Below are 23551 nucleotides of genomic sequence, written 5' to 3' on the forward strand. Positions count from 1 at the left end.
ACCGGTGGTTCGCACATGGCCGGGGAGGCCCAAGATGGCGGCCCGCATGGCCCACACGCGGCGCTGCTGGGGTTCGGGGTGGCTTTGGCCCTGCAGACGCTAGCGTAGTGTCCCTTCTTCCCGCAGCCCGAGCAGATCGCGTTTTTCGCCGGGCAGCGCGCTCTGGGGTGTTTTGCCTGGCCACAGAAGTAGCATTTCTGGCCTTGGGACACTGCTGCGGTAGTTGGGCCGTGGCTGGGGTGGCACGGCGCTATGAGGCGGTCCTACCGTGTCCCAGGCTGTCATTCCCCGCGGCGTCCACGGTGCAGAGGAGTAGGCATCCATGCCCCGGTAGGCTGCATCCAATGATAGTGCGAGTTCAGAGGCCTTGTTGAGGTCGAGGTCACTCTGCTCCAACAGTCGCTGTCGGGTGTAATTGGATCTGTGGCCCGCTACAAAAGCGTCCCGGATAAGTTCCTCTGTGTACACGGCGGCCTTTACATCCTTACAACCACAGGCCCGGCCAAGCACAGACAGTGCCTGAAGGTATTCCGCGGTCGATTCCCCAGGTTGTTGCTTACGACTCCTCAGAAGGTGCCTGGCGTACACTTCGTTCACTGGGCGCGTGTACTGGTCCTTGAGGAGCTTGATAGCGTCCGCGTACGAGGTCGCGTCTTGGATGACCGAGTACACTCGGTGGTTCACTTTGGAGGTCAGGACATCCAGTTTGTCCTCGTCCGATTTGATTGCTGCGGAGGCAGTCAGGAATTTTTCGAAACACTTAAGCCAGTGAGTAAACTTGGTGGATGAGTCCGCCTCCCGATGATCTAAGTCCAGGCATGCTGGTGTGAGGATCTTCTCCATTATAAAAATTTTGTTAATAAAATTGATGCGCTGAGAGTTAAGAGAGTAACTAAAGGCTTTTATTAACAAAAGAATGAAGGTCTGCCTCGAGTGGTCGACCGGTCCAGAATACAAAGGGCTGGGGAGCAGTCACCTTTATACTAGGACTTGTGGGAGGAGTCAGCCGAGGCATGTCCAGGCATGTACACAGTGGAATACAAACAGTGGTTTACCACAGTGCGAAACTATTAAATGTTGGTGTTCAGAGGGATTTAGGTGTCCTTGTACAGGAAACGCAAAGTTAGTATGCAGTGCCTTGGGGCGTTAAAGGCGCTATATAAATACTTCTTGTTGTACAGCAAGCAATTGGGAAGGCAAATGGCATGTTGGCCTTTATTGCAAGGGGGTTGGAGTACAAGAGTAAGGAAGTCTTGCTGTTGTACAGGGCTTTGGTGAGACCACACCTGGAGTACTGTGTGCAGTTTTAGTCTCCTTATTTGAGGAAGGACATACATGCCTTCGAGACGGTACAACAACTAGACTGATCCCTGGGCTGAGAGAGAGATTGAGTCGATTGGGCCTATACTCTCCTGAGTTTAGAAGAATGAGAGGTGACCTCATTGAAACATACAAGATGCAGGAAACTCTCTTTTAACCGGCACCTAAATATCCAGAAATCTCTCTTAACCGGCAAAATTCAGGAGTAGGTTCAGGTAAGTTTTACTATATATTAGTGGCCGTGTAACCGGGGTTCCTGGATCTGTGGCCGTGTAACCGGGGTTCCTGGATCTGTGGCCGTGTAACCGGGGTTCCTGGATCTGTGGCCGTGTAACCGGGGCTCCTGCACCTGTGACCGTGTACGGGGCTCTCGTACCTTGGTAAGTATACCTCTCTGTAATCCGGACTTTTTGATCAACCGGCACCGCGCCGGTCCCATCGGTGCCGGGTAAAAAAAGAGTTTCCTGTACTGAGGGTGATTGACAGGGTAAATTCTGAGAGGTTGTTTCCCCTGGGCTGGAGTGTCTAGAACTAGGGGGCATAGTTTCAGGATAAGGGGTCGGACTTTTAAGACTGAGATGAGGAGGAATTTCTTCACTCAAAAGGTTGTGAATCTCTGGTATTTTCTACCCCAAAGGGCTGTGAATGCTGAGTCAAGGTAGATTTTTGGACTGTAGGGAATCAAGGGATATGGGAATCGGGTGGGAAAATGGAGTTGAGATCCAGGATCATCCGTAATCTTATTGAATAGCGGGGCAGGCTCGAAGGACTGTATGGCCTACTCCTCCTAATTCTTATGTTCTTATGAGCTTCAGCGAATCTCTAAATAGGAACAGGAGGAGGCTATTCAGCCCCCTGAGCTTGTTCCCCCATTCAGTTAGATCCTGGCTGATCTGTATCTTGACTCCATTTACTTTCCTTTGCTCCATATCCCTTGATACCCTTACCCAGCAAATCTATCGAGCTCAGTCTTTAATATTTTGTTTGATGCCACAGTGTTTTGGGGGAGAGTGTTCCAGAGCCTATTCCCCCTCCAACTTGCTTTGAGCAATGTAGGGGGAGATCCACTCATGTATGTGTGGTGGGTATGTAGCTGGTTAACCAGATTGAACTGTTCAGGCTGCATTAAGAAGTCAGTATGTGGTGGTGTTTCCTGCACAGTCTGTGTTCATGCATTTAAATTACTTTTTACTTTCAGATAAGCTCCAAGGAAGTGAACAGGTTTCAGATGGTAAGTCTGTGAACTCGCTATGCGTGGTGCTTGATTACAGCGACGACCTTATTGGTGCGAATCCTGACTATGCCTGACTTTGCAGGCTCTAACGCAACAAACGTATTAGTGCCTTAACAATTGAGGGGAGTCACTGCTGTGGAAAGAAGCTAAGATGGGATTTAGCCAAAGTGGACTGGAGACAGAAACTTGAAGGTAAATCAGTGTCAGAGCAGTGGGAGGCATTCAAGGAGGAGATAGTGAGGGTTCAGAGCAAGTATGTTCCCTTAAAGAAAAAGGGCGGGACTAACAAATCTAGAGCTCCCTGGATGTCAAGGGGCATACAGGGAAAGAAAAAGGGAAGCTTATGACAGATACTGAGGGCTCAATACTACAGAAACCCTAGAGGAGTCTAAAGTGCAGGGGTGAAATTAAAAAGGAAATTAGGAAAGCAAAGAAAGGGCATGAAAAAATATTGGCAAGGAAAACCCAGAGGTTTTATCAATACATTAAGAGCAAGAGGATAACTAAAGTAAGAGGGGACCATTAAGGTAACCTGTGTGTGGAAGCAGAAGACATGGGTATGGTTCTTAATGAATACTTTGCATCTGTTTTCACAAAAGAGAGGGTCGATGCAGAGATTGCAATCGGGGAGGAGGAGTGTGAAATATTAGATGAAATAAACATCGTGAAAGAGTAAGTATTAAGGGGTTTAATGTCTTTGAAAGTGGATAAATCCCCAGGCCCGGATGAAATGTATCCCAGACTGTTAAGAAAAGTAAGAGAGGAAATAGCAGAGGCTCTGGCCATCATTTTCCAATCCTCTCTGGCTACAAGTGTGGTGCTGGAGGACTGCTAATGTGGTATCGTTGTTTAAAAAGGGAGAAAGGGATAGACCGAGTAATTACAGTTTAAAAAGGGAGAAAGGGATAGACTGAGTAATTACAAGCCAGTCAGCCTAACCTCGGTGGTGGGAAAATTATTGGAAAAAATTCTGAGGGACAGGATAAATCTTCATTTAGAAAGACACTGATTAATCAAGGACAGTCAGCATGGATTTGTTAAGGGGAGGTTGTGTCTGACTCTCTTGATTGACTTTTTTGAGGAGATAACGAGGAGGGTCGATGACGGTAGTGCGTTTGATGTTGTTTATATGGATTTTAGCAAGGCTTTTGACAAGGTCCCGCATGATAGACAGGTCACGAAAGTAAAAGCCCATGGGATCCAAGGCAAAGTGGCAAGTTGGATCATAGATACATAGATACATAGAAGATAGGAGCAGGAGTAGGCCATTCGGCCCTTCGTGCCTGCTCCGCCATTCAATGAGATCATGGCTGATCCTTTAATTCAGTATCCCGTCCCCGCCTTCTCTCCGTAACCCTTAACCCCTTTTGCCCGTAGAAATATATCTAATTCCCTCTTAAATATATTTAATGAGCTGGCGTACACTGCCCTCTGTGGCAATGAGTTCCACAGGTTCACCACTCTCTGAGTGAAGAAATTCCCCCTCATCTCTGTCCTAAATGGTTTAGCCCTTATCCTTAAATTATGTCCTCTAGTTCTGTTCTCACCCGCCAAGGGAAACATTCCTTCTGCATCCAGTCTGTCTAGACCTGTCAGAATTTTATACACTTCTATGAGGTCCCCTCTCAATCTTCTAAACTCCAGTGTGTACATCCCTAAACTACATAGTCTCTCCTCATAGGTCATTCCCGCCATTCCTGGTATCAGCCTGGTGAATCGCCGCTGCACCCCCTCCATGGCAAGAACATCCTTCCTCAGATGAGGCGACCAAAACTGTACACAGTACTCGAGGTGTGGTCTCACCAGTGCCCTGTACAGCTGCAGCAAGGTATCCCTGTTCCTGTATTCTAACCCTTTTGCTATGAAGGCCAGCATACCGTTTGCCTTCTTGACCGCCTGTTGCACCTGCATGCTCGCCTTCAGTGACTGGTGTACAAGAACACCCAGGTCTCTCTGTACTTCCCCCTCTCCCAATCTATTGCCATTTAAATAATAATTTGCCCTCCCGTTCCTGCACCCAAGGTGGATAACTTCGCACTTGTCCACATTATAGTGCATCTGCCATTTATCCGCCCAATCGCCCAGTCTGTCCAAATCGCTCTGGAGCTTCCTGGTCTCTTCCTCTGAGCCCACCCCCCCTCCTAGTTTAGTGTCGTCTGCAAATTTGGAAATGCTGCATCCGACTCCCTGATCCAGGTCATTAATGTAAATTGTGAACAGCTGGGGGCCCAGGACAGATCCCTGTGGTACCCCACTTGTTACTGCCTGCCATTCAGAAAATGAGCCGTTTATTCCAACTCTCTGTTTTCTATCTGACAGCCAGTTCCCTATCCACGCCAATACTTTCCCCTTTATCCCATGAGCCTCAATTTTCCATGCTAATCTTTTATGTGGGACCTTATCGAAGGCCTTTTGGAAGTCCAGGTACACCACATCTACTGGCTCTCCCCCATCTATTCTACCAGTTACTCCCTCAAAAAATTCCAATAGATTAGTCAAGCACGATTTACCCTTTGTAAATCCATGTTGACTCTGTCCTATCCTGTCCCCATTTGCTAAGTGCTCCGCTATTTCATCCTTAATGATGGACTCCAGCATTTTGCCCACAACTGATGTAAGGCTTACAGGTCTGTAATTACCTGCTTTTTCCCTACCCCCCTTTTTGAATAGTGGGGTAACGTTAGCTACCCTCCAATCCATGGGCACTGTTCCCGAGTCTAATGAATTCTGAAAAATCATCCTTAGTGCATCCGCTATCTCTAGGGCCACCTCCTTCAGTACCCTAGGATGCATGTTATCAGGCCCTGGGGATTTGTCCACCTTCAATCCCTTTAGCTTCCTTAACACCATATCCTTAGAGATATTGATTTGCGTCAGTTCCTCCTTTGCCAATGTCCCTATTTTTCCCGATATCCCAGGGAGGTTTTTTGTGTCTTCCTTCGTAAAGACTGACCCAAAGTATGCATTTAGTTGATCTGCCATTTCCTTATTTCCCATTATATATTCCCCCGTATCTGACTGCAATGGACCAACTTTGGTTTTCACCAGTCTTTTCCTTTTGATATACTTATAAAAGCTTTTGGAGTTAGTTTTTATATTTTCCGCCAGCTTGTTTTCGTAAGCTATTTTGCCCCTCTTGATTATGCCCTTTGCCCTCCTTTGCTCTATCTTAAACTGTTCCCAATCTTCCGCTCTGGCGCTTTTTTTGGCTATTTTATACGCCCTATCTTTGGATTTTATGCTGTCTCTAATTTCCCCTGTTATCCACGGTTGAGTCACCTTTTTAGATTTCCTTTTATGCCAGATTGGTATAAACAATTTTTGCAATTTTGTCATTCTATCTTTAAATGTTTGCCATTGTTTATCTACCTCCAGTCCTCCCAGGAACGTTGTCCAATCAGACCTACTCAGTTCCCGTCTCATGGCATCATAATTCCCCTTGTTTAAATTCAGGACCTTAGTCTCTGAGTCAATTTCTTCGCTCTCCATTTCGAGTGAGAAATCGATCATGTTATGATCGCTCTGACCCAAGGGTCCCCGTACAACAAGATTACTGATTAGTCCCTTCTCATTGCACAGTACCCAGTCCAATATAGCCTGTTCCCGAGTTGGTTCCTCGACATATTGATCCAGATAACCATCCCTTAAACACTCAAGGAATTCCTCCTCCTCATTATTTTTACTGATTAGGCTAGTCCAATCTATATGTAAGTTAAAGTCACCTATGATGACAGCTGTGCTCTTATTGCACGCTTCTCTAATTTCCCTCGTGATGCCCTCCCTAACCTCTATTTTACTATTTGGAGGCCTATATACCACTCCTATTAATGTTTTTCGCCCCTCGCTATTTCTTAGCTCCACCCATATAGATTCTGTATTAACTGAGTTAATATCCTTCCTTTCAATTGCATTTATCCCCTTTTTTACTAGCAATGCTACCCCTCCTCCCTTTCTTTTTTGTCGATCCTTCCTAAATACTGAATACCCCTGTATGTTAAGCTCCCAGCCCTGCTCACCCTGCAACCATGTTTCCGTAATCCCAATTAGATCATAATTATTAACCTCTATTTCCACAGCTAATTCATCTACCTTGTTCCTGATGCTTCTCGCATTAAGGTATAAAACCCTCAGGCTTTTTTTATGCTCACATTTTTTATGAATTAGTTTGGCCCTTTGTTTTTTGTTCCTCACCCTTTTACCATTTATTTCTGTCTGCCTTTCACTTTCCTCTATTTCACTACATAGGTTTCTAGCCCCCTGCCATACTAGTTTAAATGCTCCCGAACTGCTTTATCAAAAATTACCCCGAGAACATCAGTTCCATCTCTGCACAGGTGTAGACCGTCCCTTTTGTATAGGTCACACCTACCACAAAACTGGTTCCAATGCCTCAAAAATTTAAAACCCTCCCTCTTACACCACTGCTCAAGCCACGTATTTAGCCTAACTATCCTGTTCTCTGTACTCTTACTAGCACGTGGCACTGGTAGTAATCCAGAGATTACTACCTTCGAGGTCCTACTTTTTAGCTTGGCTCCTAACTCCCTAAATTCTACTTGTAGGACCTCTTCCCTTTTTTTAGCTACGTCGTTGGTACCAACATGTATCACGACAACTGGCTGTTCCCCCTCCCCCTCCAGAATGTTCTGCACCCGCGCCGAGACATCCTTGACCCTTGCACCAGGGAGGCAACATACCATCCTGGAGTCTCGGTCGCGACCACAGAAACCCCTATCTATTCCCCTTACAATCGAATCCCCTATTACTATAGCCCTGCCACTCTTTTTCCCTCCCTTCTTTGCAACAGAGCCAGTCATGGATCAGAAATTGGCTCAGGCAGGAAACAAAGGGTAATGGTCGAAGGGTGTTTTTGTGACTGGAAGGCTGTTTCCAGTGGGGTCCTGCAGGGCTCAGTACAGGTAGACTATCCTTTATCCGAACTTCCGAAAACCGAAACCCTCTAAAAACCGAAGGTTTTTTCGTTCAGCGTAAGTCGTGCGCACGACATGACCAGAGTGGCGCACGACTTACGCTGAGCAGGGCAGAGGGTCACTGAGTTCCCTCCTGGGTAGGAGATTGCAGGCCGAGCCGGGCAGTGTGAAGGAGGTATACCGGGAGAGTGAACCCAACAATACAGCGGCCCGTCCGATAGCTGATATGCTGCAGCGGCCTGTCCGATATTATTTTCTCCCCCGCCGACCCCCACCCTTTCGGATAAGGGATAGTGTACCAGCCTTTATCCGCACTTCCGAAAACAGAAAACCTCTGAAAACCGAAAGTGGTGGCTTACGGGGTGCTGCCCCGTAGTACCTTCTGAAATTCGAAATTTTCCGAAAACTGAAACACGGCTGGTCCCAAGGTTTTAGGATAAAGGATAGTCTACCTGTACTGGGTCCTTTGCTTTTTGTGGTATATATCAATGATTTGGACTTGAATGTAGGAAGTATGATTAGGAAGTTTGCAGATGATACAAAAATTAGGTGTGGTTGATAATGAAGAAGAAAGCTGTAGACTAGGAAGATATCAATGGACTGGTCAGGTGGGCAGAACAGTGGCAAATGGAATTGTCTGGACAAGTGTGAGGTAATGCATTTGGGGAGGGCCAACAAGGCAAGGGAATGCACAATAAATGGTAGGACACTGAGAAGTGCAGAGGATCAGAGGGACCTTGGCGTGCATGTCCACAGATCCCTGAAGGTAGCAGGACAGGTAGATAAGGGGGTGAAGAAGGCATACGGGATATTTTTCTTTATTAGCCGAGGCATAGAATATAAGAGCAGGGAGGTTATGCTTGAACTGTATAAAACACCAGTTAGGCCGCAGCTAGAGCACTGTGTGCAGTTCTGGTCACTACATTACAGGAAGGATGTGATCGCACTAGAGAGGGTGCAGAGCAGATTTACGAGGATGTTGCCTGGGCTGGGGAATTTTAGCTATGAGGAAGATCAGATAGGTTGGGTTTTTTTTTTTGGGAACCGAGGAGGCTAAGGGGAGACCTAATTGAGGTGTATAAAATTAAGCGGGGCCTAGATAGAGTGGATAGGAAGGACCTATTTCCCTTCGCAGAGAGGTCAATAACCAGGGGGCATAAATTTAAAGTAATTGGTAGGCGGTTTAGAGGGGAGTTGAGAACTTTTTTCACCCAGAGGGTTGTGGGGGTCTGGAACTCACTGCCTGAAAGGGTGGTAGAGACAGAAACCCTCATCACATTTAAAAAGTACTTGGAAGTGCCGTAACCTACACGGCTATGGACCAAGTGCTGGAAAGTGGGATTAGGGTGGATAGGTCTTTGTCGGCCGGCACGGACAAGATGGGCTGAATGGCCTCCTATGCTGTAAGTTTCTATGATTCTCCCCTTCTTGCTGGCCTCAGTCTTAAAGGGGCTGTATTTAAAGCTTCAGAGGTGTGTCTTTTTTGGGGGGGTGGGGAGTGGTGAGAAAGAATGAGGTAGGATCAATTCCTGGAACAGTCTGCTATAATGCTGCCAGGGTCATAGCAACCACAGAAGATCTCAATGGTGGAGATGGTGTTTCTGAAGTGAGACGGACATTTACAGTGCATTACAAGTCTACCATTTTGGTGCAATGCGATGGACCCAATGAATCCTTTTGTGCACACTGTTCTTCTGTCCTCTATGTAATGAGCACTCATTAGTTATGACCAGCAACCTTTGGTAAATCTTTAATAGGAACAGGAGGAGCCCATTTGGCCCCTTGAGCCTCTTCTGCCATTCAGTTAGGTCATGGCTGATCTGTACCTCAACCCCATTTACCCACCTTTACTCCCTTTCCCTTGATACCCATACCCAACAAAAATCTGTCAATCTCTGTCTTGGAAAGCTCATATTGTCCCCTAGCTTCCATCGCCTTTTGAGGGAGCGTTCCAGATTTCCACTACCCTTGTGTGAAAAGTACTTCCTGATTTCACTCCTGAACGGCCTAGCTTTAATTTTATTCTGCCCCCTTGTTCTGGATTTCCTCACTGGAGGAAACAGTTTTTCTGTATCTACCCTATTGAATCCTTTTAAATACCTCAACCTTCTAAACTCAAGGAAATACAACTCCAGTTTATGCAACCTGTCCTCATAATTTAAGCCCTGGTATAATTCTGGTGAATCTGCACTACAGCCCCTCAGGCCAATATATCCTTCCACAGGTGTGGTGCCAGAGCTGTGCCTCAGCACCTACTCCTGCTTTAAAACTACCAGCTCAGCAGGCAATGGTGGGGCTTGGTGGACTCTTGCAGACCTGAACGGCCCCAGGTTGATTCCCCCGCCCCCCCAGTCTGTGCTGAATTAGCTGACTCTCACCAGGGTTGGGGTACCTCAATGCCTCGTGTTTGGGTGAGGAGAATGGGCCATGGTGCCTGCTCCTGATCAGTTGAAAAGTACATGCATAGACATCTAGTGAGGGCGATGGGTGTTTTTTTTCTCCTCCCATGTTGGTTTTCTTGGGAACGATGTGCAGTACTATTGCACACCACTAGATGTCACTGTGCCCTCTCTGACACAGGCTCTATTCACCTGGAACTGATTGGTTTCTTTGGCCTGTTAATTTTTCCATGAACCTTTGCCCCCTTTTGATTGATTTTTAGTCATTTAGAATAATTCAAGAGCATAAGCTGCTACCTTCCAGTCCTCAGTCAAGCACTTCACCTTTTGGTATGAGGAGAGAAGTTTAATGGTACTGTAACCCAACAACAACAACTTGCAATTATATAGTGCCTTTAAAGTAATAAAATGTCCCAAGGTGCTTCAGAGGACAAAATTGACACTGAGCCAAAGAAGGAGACAGGTGATTGGTCACTGAGGTAGATTTTAAGGAGCGTCTTAAAGGAGGAGAGGGGGGTTTAGAGAGGGAATTCCAGTGCTTAGGGCCGAGACAGCTGAAGGCACGGCCGCCAATGGTGGGGCGAAGGAAGTGTGGATGGACAAGAGGCCAGAATTGGAGGAGCGCATCGATCTGAGGTTTGTAGGGCTGGAGGAGGTTACAGAGATAGGGAGGGCAAGGCCATGGAGGGATTTAAACACGAGGATGAGAATTTTAAAATTGAGGTGTTGCTGGGCCGGAAGCCAATGTAGGTCAGCGAGCACAGGGGTGATGTGTGAACGGGATTTGGTGCGAGTTAGGACACGGGCAGTTGAGTTTTGATTGAGATGAAGATACAGAGGGTGGAAAATGGGAGGCCGGCCCGGAGAGCATTGGAATAGTCGAGTCTAGAACTAAGTAAAGCATGGATGGCTATTTTATTCCTTTTCATGCTTTAATAGAAACTATCTACTGTCTCGTTTAGGTCCAAGGTTAAAATTCAAACTGGGAGATTGTTTTTGTATTGTCAAGAGTCTTGGGATCCAGTAATTACATTTTAAGCAATTATCATTGGTCTCGTTCAAGGCATAGGAATTTTGAACAGAGTTAGTAAAATCAGATAAACCCGCAACAGCAACAATCTCCATGGGGGACCCCTAAGCCCCACTATTGAAAGATTGGCGAGACAGTCAGCACCCTGAGGTATAGTGGACCTACCTGGCTGCTGTATGGAATTGGCAAGTCTGTCAGAAGGTCAACTTGTTTCCCATCTTCCATTGCTGGGTGGGTCACCTTGCAGTGAATAATCGGGGATTTGACTTTGAATTCCATTGATTGATTGCAGTGTCAGCTGTGGCTCAGTGGATAGCAGATCTGAGTCTGAAGGTCGTGGGTTCAAGCCCCACTCCAGAGACTTGGAACACAAAAATCTAGGCTGACACTCCGTGCAGAACTGACGGAGGTGCCATCTTTCGGATGAGACAGTAAACAGAGGCCCCACCAGCTCTTTCGGGTGAACATAAAAGATCCCACGGCACTATTTCGAAGGAGAATTTTCCTCTGTGACCTGGTCAATATTTATCACTCAACCAACCTCGCTAAAACAGATATCTGGTCATTATCACCTTGCTGTTAATGGGGCCTTTTGTGAACAAATTCACTGTCTGATTTCTTGCACTAAAACAGTGACCAACGTTCCCTCTAAGCTGCGCGGTCACCTTAAAGGGGCTGCTCGCCCCCCAAAAATTAGGGGGAACATTGACATTAACTACACATCAAAAGTACATAATTGGCTGTAAAGCGCTTTGGGACGTCCTGAGGTTGTGAAAGGCGCTATATAAATGCATGTTTTTCTCTCCATGTTATTAATAAACAGTATTGATGTGACACAGAAATGGATCCATAAATAAAATGAGAGAATTCTACACACGAGGCTTGATGAGGGATCAGACCAGATCTGTATGATTTGGACAGGTTGTGAGATTGGGCAGATGCATGGCAAATACAGTATAATGTGGATAAATGCAAGGTTATCCACTTTGGTGGCAAAAACAGGAAGGCAGATTACTACCTGAACGGCACTAGATTGGGAAAAGGGGAGGTGCAACGAGACCTGCGTGTCCTTGTGCACCAGTCACTGAAGGGTAAGCATGCAGGTGCAGCAGGCGGTTAAGAAGGCAAATGGTATTTTGGCCTTCATAGCGAGAGGATTTGAGTACAGGAGCAAGGATGTCTTGCTGCAGTTGTACAGGGCCTTGGTGAGACCAAACCTTGAGTATTGTGTGCAGTTTTGGTCACCTTGTCTGAGGAAGGATGTTCTTGCCATGGAGAGAGTGCAACGAAGATTCACCAGACTGATACCTGGGATGGCAGGAATGACTTATGAGGAGAGATTGGGTTGATTAGGCTTATATTCGCTAGAGTTTAGAAGGAGAGGGGATCTCATTGAAACTTATAAAATTCTAACAGGACTGGACAGACTAGATGTAGGAAGGATGTTCCTGATGGCGGGGGAGTCCAGGACCAGGGGTCACAGTCTAAGGAGAAGAGGTAAGCCATTTGGGACTGAGATGAGGAATTTCTTCATCCAGAGAGTGGTGAACCTGTGGAATTCTCTACCACAAAAGGCAGTTGAGGCCAATTCATTAAATATATTCAAGAAGGAGTTAGATATATTTCTTAAGGCTAAAGGGATATGGGGAGAAAGCAGGGACAGGGTACTGAATTTGGATGATCAGCCATGATCTCATTAAATGGCGGAACAGGCTCGAGGGGCCGAATGGCCTACTCCTGCTCCTATGTTTCTATGTCAATGGTGGCTTTTGGGGAAATTGCTTCCAAGGGAAGATAGTGTCAAGCCAAATGCTATTTGCTTTATTACTTCTTCCCTCTCCAATGATTTTTTTTTTTTGGATAGAAGGATTAGGAACTGACGTTTGCTTTAAGTTGATATTGTCCAGTATGACTTGTTTTAAGGTTTCTGTTTTTTCATCGCTCTGGGTTTTCAGGCGTACTCGAATCTGCTACGGGCACACATGGACGGCTTGAAGAAGAAAGACAAGAAGAGCAAGAGCAAAAAGACCAAGGCCACGCAGTGAATGTGCTGTCGGGGAGCTAGCTTCCTGCTCCTGGGGGAGGGCAGGGGGGTTGTCTTCGAGCCATTTTCAAGAAGCGCTCGCAAATGCAGGACCTTGCGAGCTGCCAGTTATCACACACAGCTGTGGAGGAATCGGTGGGGGTGAGGGAGGAACTTGTTTCAGTGGGGCATCTATTGGAAATGCACCACGCTCCGCAGTGCGCAGATAACAATTCCCCCACTCACGTCAGCCTTCTGCAGTTATCCATGACCGTTTATTTCACAGACATGTGGTGGGATCGGAGAGTGTGGAAGGAACTCGTTTCAGTGGGGCATCTATTGGAAACGCACCACGCCCAGCGGTGTGACACAACTATTCCCCCACTCGTGAGTCATCTTTCTGCAGTTATCCATGCTGTGGAGATATTTATTATGAGGCATTGCAGAACATGATCCAAAAAAAAATCCGAGCTCCATTTGCTCCTGCAATCCTTACTGGGATTTTGCTTCGCTTTCACACCAGGGCATGATGGGGCACGTTACCCTCCTCTGCACAAAAATTCTGTTTAAGCCTTGATCCCTGCAAGTTCTAAATTTCCAAAGGTTAAAGTTGACTCTGTGGGTAGCTGATCTGTATGGATTTCAAGTGATAATTTGACCTGATTTCAATTGATAAAGTTGCCCTCCCTCTTGCTGCCTTTAGATGTGACCCTACAGCTCCTTACAATCCTCGAAGCTACAACAGAAGCTGAGATGAGCTTAATACTAATGAGACCAAACCCTGTGTGTAATTTGTGGAATCGGTTGCAGGGAGTGACACTGCCCTTTAAGTTAAATACAGTAGTGCCACCCACCACCAACTTATTATTCCACATAATGCATTAGCAGAAATCAGGCAGAAGGAAACTCAAGTCTTCTGGTCGAATGTAAAAAGGGGGCAACAAACTTTGCTCTCTTACCGATTGGAGTTTTGATCTACTCTCCCCTCCCACGATGGTTCAATCGCTTTGGCCGACTAGTGCGTGGTTGGGTTTTCTTTGAGTGAAATAAATCGCAGCAATGGGATCCCGAGCGGTTTTATTACTGGGGCTGGTTTTGTTTTCAAACTCGATTATATATTGATGATCATTACGGATCTGTTAACCACATTAAAGTGCACAAAGGCTTTCTCGGAACTGTTTTATTGCATCTAGGTTCTTCGTGCTTTTTTTTTAACCGTGCTGCTAAGAGCCTGCAGGTGTCAGTCATGGTTCAGTGGTAGCTCTCGCCTGAGTTACAAGGTTGTGGGTTTAAGACAGCCTCCAGAGACTTGAACACAAGCCGGGCTGACACTCCCAGTGCAGTACTGAGGGAGCGCTATACTGTGAGTGGTTCTGTCTTTTGGATGAGACGTTAAACCGAGGCCAGTCTACCCTCAGGTGGACATAAAAGATCCTATGGCACTAATTCAAAGAAGAGCAGGGGCGTTCTCCCTGGTGTCCTAGCCAATGTTTATCCCTCAACATCACAAAGAACAGATTATCTGGTCATTATCTCATTGCTGTTTGTGGGATCTTGCTGTGTGCAAATTGGCTGTGCGTTTCCTACATTACAACAGTGACTGTACTTCATTGGCTAACGTGCTTTGGGACGACTGAGGTAATGTAATAAATGCAAGTATTTTCTTACCCATTGAGCTATCGGAATATGATGGAGCAGAAAATCAGGTGGTTTCTACAATGGACAGGTGATCCGCTACTCTCTAGTTTTACATGCTGGTGACACTTGAAAATTTGCTCCCATCTCCTTTGACAGGTTCTACTATATGAATTCAGAGCGGAGATGGTCAAACATTAAGAAAATATGTAATTGAGAAGCATTTCCACCATTTTAGTGAAACCATTTTAATTTAATGAGGACTGCATGCTTAAGCAGTCAATCTCAGGACATTACAGATCAGTACATCTGGGATTGTAAAATAAGCAGTGAAGGTACAATAAGAGTAGGTTATTCTGTGTACACATGTCACTATATACATTGTGAATAAGCTGACTCCACTGCCACCTTGTGCGCTTAAGGACATAGTGCAGTTTGAGAACAGGACAGCATCACATCTCAAAAGCCTCCTAACAGTTATTGTGCTCACTACCACCCCTCAACTTTCTTTCCCCATTGAAGGCACTGACTTTTGTTGGCAGCTGTCTCCACCTCCTCACCCAAATGGCCAATCTTAATGTTTGGGAGAATCACAGAGGGCATCACACCCAAGCCCCATCCAACCCCACATAGGCTCACTTTACAGCAGAGTTAACTGGATTGTGAGCAGGGAAAGGAATGTCAACTGATTCCCCCCTTTTGTAGTGCAGAGGTACTGAACCTAATATCAGCTGTAATTAGTGTTAGCCGTGTCTCAGTGGCAGCACTCTCCCAGCGTCAGCGGCTGTGGGTTTATGCCTCAATCCAGGCTGAAACTTCCAGTGCAGTACGGAGGGAGTGCTACACTGCCAGAGGTGCTGTGTTTCAGCTGAGATGTTAAACTGCTCTCTCAGGAGGACATAAAAGATTTCATTACACTATTTCAAAGAAGAGCAGGGGAGTTCTTCCCGGTGTCTTAGCCAATATTTATCCCGCAACCAACATCACTAAAAATACAGATGATCTGGTCATTATCACATTTGCTGTTCATGGGACCTTACTGTGTGCAAATTGGCTGCCGCATTTCCTACGTTACAACAGTTACTACACTTCAAAAAGTACCTGAGAGGACATACCAAAGTGCTTCATGGCCAGTGGTCACGGGAGACGCAATATCAATGCAAGTTCGTTCGTTCTTTCATACTGATGCTTCTTCACTAGTTCTTTGTCCAACTCCCTGACGCAAGGCACCAATTAGTTATTGGATTGTACTTGTGGACAACCCCCTGTGCTCATTGAAGGATGGCCAAAGTCACAAGATCACAAGTTAATTAACCAAATCAGTTCATCTTAATGCATTCATCCCGAAATAAAATACTAAAGTCCCAGCATCACAACACCCAACTGTTTCTAAAATGATTCCAGAGGTTTTTGTTTTTCCTCCACTGCTCAGATATCCAATTATTGATCACTCGTGTGAAGAACTTTCCGCAGTAGATCTCATGGAACTAGCAATAATGTCGTCGATCTACTGAAGTGGGGAACGGTGGTCAACAACTTGCATTTATATAGCGCCTTTAACATGGTAAGACGTCCTAAGACACTTCACGGGAGCGATTATCAAACAAAATTGGACACAGCCACATAAGGAGATATTAGGACAGGTGACCAAAAGCTTGGTCAAAGAGGTAGGTTTTAAGGAACTTATAGGAGCAAGAGGTGGAGATGTTTAGGGAGGGAATTTGAGAGCTTAGGCCCGAGGCAGCTGAAGGCGCAGTCACCACTAGTGGAGTGAAGAAAATCAGGGATGCGCAAGGGGCCAGATTTGAAGGAATGCAGAGATCTTGGAGGGTTGTAGGGCTGGTGGAAGTTACAGGGCTAGGGAGGCGCGCGGCCTTTGAAAACAAGGATGAGAATTTTAAAATTGTGGCGTTGCCAGACCGGGAGCCACTTTAGGTCAGTGAGCACGGGGGTAATGGGTGAATGAGACTTGGTGCGAGTTAAGATACAAGAAGAAGAGTTTTGGATGAGCTCAAGTTTAGGGATAGTGCAAGGTGGGAGGCCGGCCCGGAGAGCACTGGAATAGTCGAGGCTTGTGCTTAATCCTGAATCCTCTAGTATCACACAAGAAGATTTCAATCTTCCACATTTGGTCTATACTGCCACTCACCTAAACATTAGCGCTAGCTATTCAGGTTGTGCATGTCACCATCAAAATCCCTAGTCAGGCAGTCACTAGTTTGTCTAATAGTCTCATGGTCACTAAATGTCTGTACAGTGCTTTATAAATACTACAGTATAGACCATAAACCCGTGTTCTGTTGGAAAACAATACAAGTAGCAGTCACATGACTTTTGTTTATGCATATTACCCTTTCACCTGTACCCCATTGTGTTCATCACTGTTATCACAGACATTTATGAAAAAAACCTGCACGTTCTGTATTGTAAAGGATGCAAAATGCTTGAGAATGAGCAATAATGCAGTAATTCAAAATTACTGTTCTATTCATGTTTCTAAACCATAAAAGCCTCATCTCCACGACTTGGCTGAATTATTGACTTGCAACTCATTCCCAGTTGTCTGTTATCCAACTCTGATTATATGTATTCCTGGAGCTTTCATCACATGATGACCTCCCACCTCTTAACCACCCTGCCCCCACGATTGGTCACCAGATGCATCCATCCTCGTGGACGCCAATTGGAAAGCAAATAGACTCTTCATTACCCGATTGGATGGTTCTGGACTGTCAGTCAAACAGTCTTTTTTCCCCCCATTTCCAATATTTTTTATAACTAATAAACAAAAGCGTTCAAAGAATTTAAAAAAAAACACATGCCCTTATGATTTTTTTCTCATGTTTGCTTGCAGCAGTTTCCTGGATGTTAGTTTTTAATTCCTGGAGACTCCAGGGCAATCCTGGAGGGTTGGCGACCCTAATCCTATACATTGCATTTGTAAAACGCACTGCAGGTATCTAGTGCCAGGAACCCCGTGCTACAATTGCCCTTCTATTTCTGTTCAATCTCAGCAACCCACGGCAGGCTCCCAATCCAGGGCAGGCCCAAGAGATTCAAACTGCCCACTGCTTATAGTTGCCGTTAACGAGATTTGCCCGTCTATAAGGAGTGTGCAATAACACTGCTGGTACAAGAAGGAAAGTCAATCTAGGCCACAGTATGTTTTCCACCCCCAACTAAGAAGGTTTTTATTTTAACCAATTTGTCTCCCTTTTCCTCTCCTGCGAGCATTGACTTCTGCTAGGCATCAGTTGCTCTCCTATATCTCACTCACATTTCCATTCCTCGTGAGTGAGCCCACAGTGTTGGCAGGATAATTGAACATGCGGGGCATCACAGCCGCAACAATCTTGTCCTCACCCAATGTCCACATGCTCTCACTTTCCAAGTCGTTGTCACTGGCATCAGGAGTGGCAGCCTTGCCTGATTTTTGCCCTCCCCCCAGCCCTGCAGCCTCAAGGATGATTGTAGCATCTATACTGCCACCCAACTGAGATTGGCTAACTCAGCAGATTGGAACCAGAACCGTCTGGTCTGAGTTGCTCAGTTGCCCAATATCTGTACCAAGTAAGCATTCGGGGATGCTGAAGGAGTCGGTTTTTGCTTCAGCGATGAACATCTTGCTTCCATAATAGTGTCAGCCGTGGCTTAGTTGGTAGCCTCTGAGTCAGAAGGTCATGGGTTCAAGTCCCACTCCAGAGACTCGAGCACAAAATCTATCTGACATTCCAGTGCAGTACTGAGGGAGTACTGCACTGTCGGAGGTGCCGTCTTTCGGACGAGATGTTAAACCGAGGCCCGATCTACCCTCCCACAGCACTATTTTGAAGAAGAGCACAGGCGTTCTCCCCGGTGTCCTGGCCAATATTTATTCCTCAACCAACATCACTACAAACAGATGATTTGGTCATTATCACATTGCTGTTTGTGGCAGCTTGCCCTGCACAAATTGGCTGCCGTGTTTACCTGTATTACAACAGTGACTACACTTCAAATTATACTGGCAGTGAAGCGTTTTGGGACGTCCTGAGGACTTACTTTCTTATAATGCTATCATTTTCTGAGCTGAATTGTTGCAACAGACATGTGACAAGAAAAGACTCAACCCCATCCAATTAATGGCACAAATTCACACTGTTCACCCACCCCCTGTACTACACTTTCTTCGGAGAGGCAGGAAACCCAAACCCTTGAAACACCAAATCATGACCTCTCGGGCGGAGGAGGGGAGATGGAAGGGTTCAACTTCCCAACCACTTGAGGTACTGGATTCCCCTCCACAAAGACTTCAAAGACAAATAATTAATCTACAAAACCATCCCCTACCCCCAACAAATGTAACAGAATGCAAACAATTAATCTGCAGTCATAGTTTTTTGCTTATTTACAAGTGACAGTTCAAAGTGGTCATTAAAAAGTTACCTACAGATTATATGATATCTATAGAAACACACAATTAATTTCAGCAGCTATTGTGACCATTATGGAGAGGCCCAGGAATGTGAGGATGATTTAATTTTTGTCAGAAATTAAGTGGGTGTGGCAAGGCCGCCAGTGAACTCCAGGCCTCAACACAAAATGGCTCAGTTTCAGCAGCCTTTTTGAGAGGTCGCTGTGCAGGAGTATCGAGCGACAACCAAATATCTGAATCTCTAGCAGAGATTCTATGGCACAATGAGTGACGGGTGGAGACCAACACCAAGTATTGGCAGCGAGACCGAAGCTGGTAGTCCTATACAGTCTACATATGGTGTAAAACCAACCTCTGATGTTCACCTGAAAGTCTCACCTTGGTCCCACCAAGTCATGGTCACATCAGATTTTCAACCTGATTGAAAAACCTTGGTGCCTCCAAACCTTTGTAGGTGTCAGTGGTAACACTCTTGCCTGAGGCAGAAGGTCATGGGTTCAAGTCCCACTCCAGGGCCTTGAGCACATAATCCAGGCCGACACTCCAGTGCAGTACTGAGGGAGTGCTGCGCTATCGGGAGCTGCTGTCTTTCAGATGAGATGTTTAACCGAGGCCCTGTCTGCCCTCTCAGATGGATGTAAAAGATCCAATGGCTCTATGTCGAAGAAGAGCTGAGGGCTTCTTCCCGGTGTTCTGGCCAATATTTATCCCTCAACCAACATCACTCACTTAAAACAGATTACCTGGTCATTATCACATTGCTGTTTGTGTGACCTTGCTGTGCACAAATTGGCTGCCACGTTTCCTACATTACAAAAGTGACTACACTTCAAAAAAAGTACTTCATTGGCTGTGAAGTGCTTTGGGATGTCCTAAGATCATGAAAGGTGCGATTTAAATGCAAGTCTTTTCTTTTTTTCCATCTTTGTCAAGTTACCAGGACCACCATTTTTAAATTAACAATGGCAAATGCCTAACAAATTCTTTTCTCCATGTGCCCCCACCCCCCAACCCCTTTCTCCCCTCACCCATAAGGCTACAACAGGAACATGGGAAAGAGATGCTTGAAGACCTTGCCCAAGTTTATGCCTTAATGTAGTGAGTGCTGGCTGTTCGGCAATAGAGCCCAACCTTGTCTTCAGCTGATAAACTATATTCACTTTACAATCTGGGTCGCTGGATTAGTGACCAGGGGCAGGAACCCCAGGCTAATTTGTACCCTCCAAAGCTTGGGCACACTGAAACCAATTGTAACATCCATACTTGCTGCCTCAACTGAGATCGGCTAAACCAATACAGACTAAGGCATTGAACCTGGACATTTTGTACCACACACATCAACCCATGGAGCTACTCAAGCAGCCTATAATCAATGAGTTCCTGAGGGACTGAAAACTACAAAGCAACAACAACTTGCATTTATATAGCACCTTTAACGTAGTAAAACACCCCAAAGCGCTTCACAGGAGCGATTATCAAACAGAATTTGACACAGGGCCACATAGGAGATATTAGGACAGCTTGGTCAAAGAGCTAGGCTTTAAACAGCATCTTAAAAGGAGGAGAAGAGGTAGAGAGACAGGTTTAGGGAGGAAATTCCAGAGCTGAGGGCCTAGATGGCTAGAGGCACGGCCGCCAATGGTGGAGCAATGAAAATGGGAGCTGCGTAAGAGGCCAGAACTGGGGGAGCGCCGAGTTCTCCTGGACTGGGTTGTAGGGCTGGAGGAGGTTACAGAGATAGGGAGAGGCAAGGCCGTGGAGGGATTTGAAAACATAATTCACATAAACAAGGAGAAGAAGCTGTTAAGTATAGTCGAAGGGTCCAACATCAATGGAGGCACCACTGACTTGGTAAATTTGAATAGATGGCTACCGAGTGTAGACCTGTTCATTGTCAGGACACAGTGACCATAGCAATTTAAAGAGAGCATTTAACTTATAAATTAACATGAGGGTGCACAAAATGAAAATCTGTTCAATTATAAATTTATTGAGGAATGATAAATAAACTGGCTAAGCATCACGTCATCATTTACTAGTTTCAGTTGCTAGACATTTCAGTAAAAGTCTGGTTAATATTCTAGGCCTCTTGTCCAAAAAATACCACATCTCGAACAATATTTTACACCCATTTGACCAGGTACAGTGGTTTGATATGTAATAGCCGTCTGAGAACAAACCCAGCTTAAGCTTTAGTTGGCCGAACTCAGGCTTTGAAACTTGTCTCTCAGATTCTTCACCAGGCCTTGTTGGCCCAGGTCTGTCCTCCTGCTGAGTTGGCTCGTCTCCTTCCTTGGCTCCGACTGCTGCTTGGTTGAGGAGACCTCCTTCTCGGCTCCTTTGGAACTGCGGAGCTTGGCCGTTGAGTTGGAAGTTCCTGGCCTCCTGCTCTTGCCCTCGCCATCTTGTCTTGACTTGTACTCCTCCGACTCTTGGTAGGCCCTGCACCTTTCCATGACCGCCCGAATGGAAATCTTCTCGCGAGACGTTGGCGACCTGATTTGGACATAGCCCTCACCGCCACTGCCGCTGTCCTTGGCGGTCTGCTCGTTCCTATGACTGCTCAAACCATCCCCATCAAATGGCAACTTCTCCATGATTATGACTTTCTGATCGTCTTGCAGGGTGAACTCTGAAGAAACGTAGTGAGTGGTTTCAGCATCTTTAGTAAAGTGGCAGTGCTTGCAGTCCAAACTGGAACTTTGTTCCGTGCACCTACAATCCGAGGAAGTAGTCCTCGAGCACGTTGCGTGGTTTTTGAAAGAACTCTCAGGAGTCACCTGCGGAAGATACTGGATAGACGAGTCGGACTGCAACTGTTTCCTGACCCCAGTGCCATAAGCCGCCCTTGCCCCCTTAGACAACTGCATGTTTGCACTGGAAGGACAGCAGCCAGGTTTAGACTTATCTTCTTGTTCCGGAGAACTGGAATGGGACAGTCTGCCTTCCATCATCCCATTCGGCATGGACATGCTCTTGGCGAATCGGCCCAGTTTTGAGTGGCCAACCTCAGTCGGCCTCAAGAGGTTTGCTCCAGCTGCCCTCAGCGTAGAATCCTTTGCGACCTGGCCACGCACGGAGGCATACTTGGAGCGGAGCTCCCGAACGTCGGGCCATAGAAAGGTTTCCACTTCAGTAGGGCTCAGGGGGCTCCTGGAATGGGACGTCACCGGAGACGCTAACTTTGGGCTGATGACAGAACGTCTAGGGGAAGGGATCCTGATGAAAGATGGAAGGAGCACTTGCAAATCCTTGTTTGGAGATACAGAGTCAGGTTCCTCCGTCAATGGCACCAACGGCACCTGTTCTTGAATAATGACATGCTCATAGAGAGGCAAAGACATTGTCATCTTTGGCTTATCTGCTGGAGGTCAAAGAGAAACAAATAATTAAAAAGGAACAATTCTTGGTTACTAACAACTGCAACACTGGCATTTAAAAAAAATATTTTAAACCTTCTAGGTGTTCAAGGCCTTTTAGAGAGTGCAGAGGAGATTTACCAGAATGGTACCAGGGATGAGGGACTTCAGTTACGTGTAGAGACTAGAGAAGCTGGGATTGTTCTCAATTTTCCCCTAATTTATTTTGGGTGCATGGCCCCTTTAAGGGTAGGTTTCGCGCATGCACGAACTTGAACATTGGAAAAGCCGGTCCTGGGCTACATGAGACTGGTAGAGAGCTGCGCGGCCGCACGGCTTATAGGGAACATTGATTGTTCTCCTTAGAACAGAGAAGGTTAAGGGGAGATTTAATAGAGGTGTTCAGAATTATGAGGAGTTTTGATTGACTAAATAAGGAGAAACTGTTTCTACTGGCAGGAGCGTTGATAACCAGAGGACAGATTTAAATTAACTGGGAAAAGAAGCAAAGGGGAGATGAGAAGAATTTTTTTTATGCAATGAGTTATGATGATCTGGAATGCACGGTCTGAAAGGCTGGTGGGAGCAGATTCACTAGTAACTTTCAAAAGGGAATTGGATATATACTTGAAAAAGAAAAACTTGCAGAGCTATGGGAAATGAGCAGGGCAGTGGGACTAACTGGATAGCTCTTTCAAAGAGCCGGCACAGGCATGATGGACCGAATGGCCTCCTTCTGTGCTGTATGATTCTATGCTTGCTGTCATTGTCCTTCAGGCTCGAGACCTGAAATAGTCTAGGTCCATCTTCTCTACAAACAATGCCACCAATTTCACCAGCAATCAGCCAGTGAGAGAGGCCCAATTCAAACAGGCTGGACTAGTCAAAGCCATTGATCTCTTACCAAGGTGAGACACCATCAAAGCTCAATCAAGCAAGACCCTGATGTGATCAGCCATTGTACTAGCACTTACAATGTTCTGGTTTCAGGTAAAATCACACCCAACTTCATTTTTCTCCCATGGCCATTTCTACACAGCTACTCCAATTGAGAAGAAGGCATTGAGATTCAGTTAGAATATTGTCAGCAATGCCAGCGAATGAGGAGCTAACTGAAGGATACCCCATTGATTTTCTATAACCACCATCAACAAGCTAGTTTTGTTACTCCAATAGGTTTAAGAACTGGGTCTATTTACTTTAGAG

The 23551-nt window shown here is 46.0% G+C and overlaps 2 protein-coding genes across 3 annotated transcripts in view; one reads left to right on the forward strand and one right to left on the reverse strand.

The window, feature by feature from the left end:
• Positions 1-14104, forward strand: part of srp14 (signal recognition particle 14) — a 34329-nt gene extending 20225 nt beyond the window's left edge. The window contains exons 4-6 of one of the 2 annotated variants that reach the window (XR_015080312.1): positions 2519-2551; positions 4236-4382; positions 12870-12951. Coding sequence is in view for 1 of the 2 variants with exons in the window: in XM_086003640.1 (XP_085859766.1) it covers positions 2519-2551; positions 12870-12959 (123 nt within the window). In the remaining variant the exon portion in view is untranslated. Of the gene's footprint in view, positions 1-2518; positions 2552-4235; positions 4383-12869 lie in introns of both variants that reach the window. The other variant, XM_086003640.1, reaches the window with a different exon arrangement.
• A 6852-nt stretch (positions 14105-20956) lies between these two features.
• LOC147109583 (pleckstrin homology domain-containing family G member 3-like) overlaps positions 20957-23551 on the reverse strand; it is a 70334-nt gene continuing 67739 nt past the window's right edge. Inside the window, exon 14 of the mRNA XM_086002325.1 lies at positions 20957-22350. Within this exon, the coding sequence (XP_085858451.1) occupies positions 21179-22350 (1172 nt within the window). The 3' untranslated portion in view covers positions 20957-21178. The remainder of the gene's footprint in view (positions 22351-23551) is intronic.

The sequence above is a fragment of the Somniosus microcephalus genome, chromosome 12 (assembly GCF_052327205.1).
Source record: "Somniosus microcephalus isolate GS21.2 chromosome 12, FLI_Smic_1.0, whole genome shotgun sequence".
Lineage (NCBI taxonomy): Eukaryota > Metazoa > Chordata > Chondrichthyes > Squaliformes > Somniosidae > Somniosus > Somniosus microcephalus.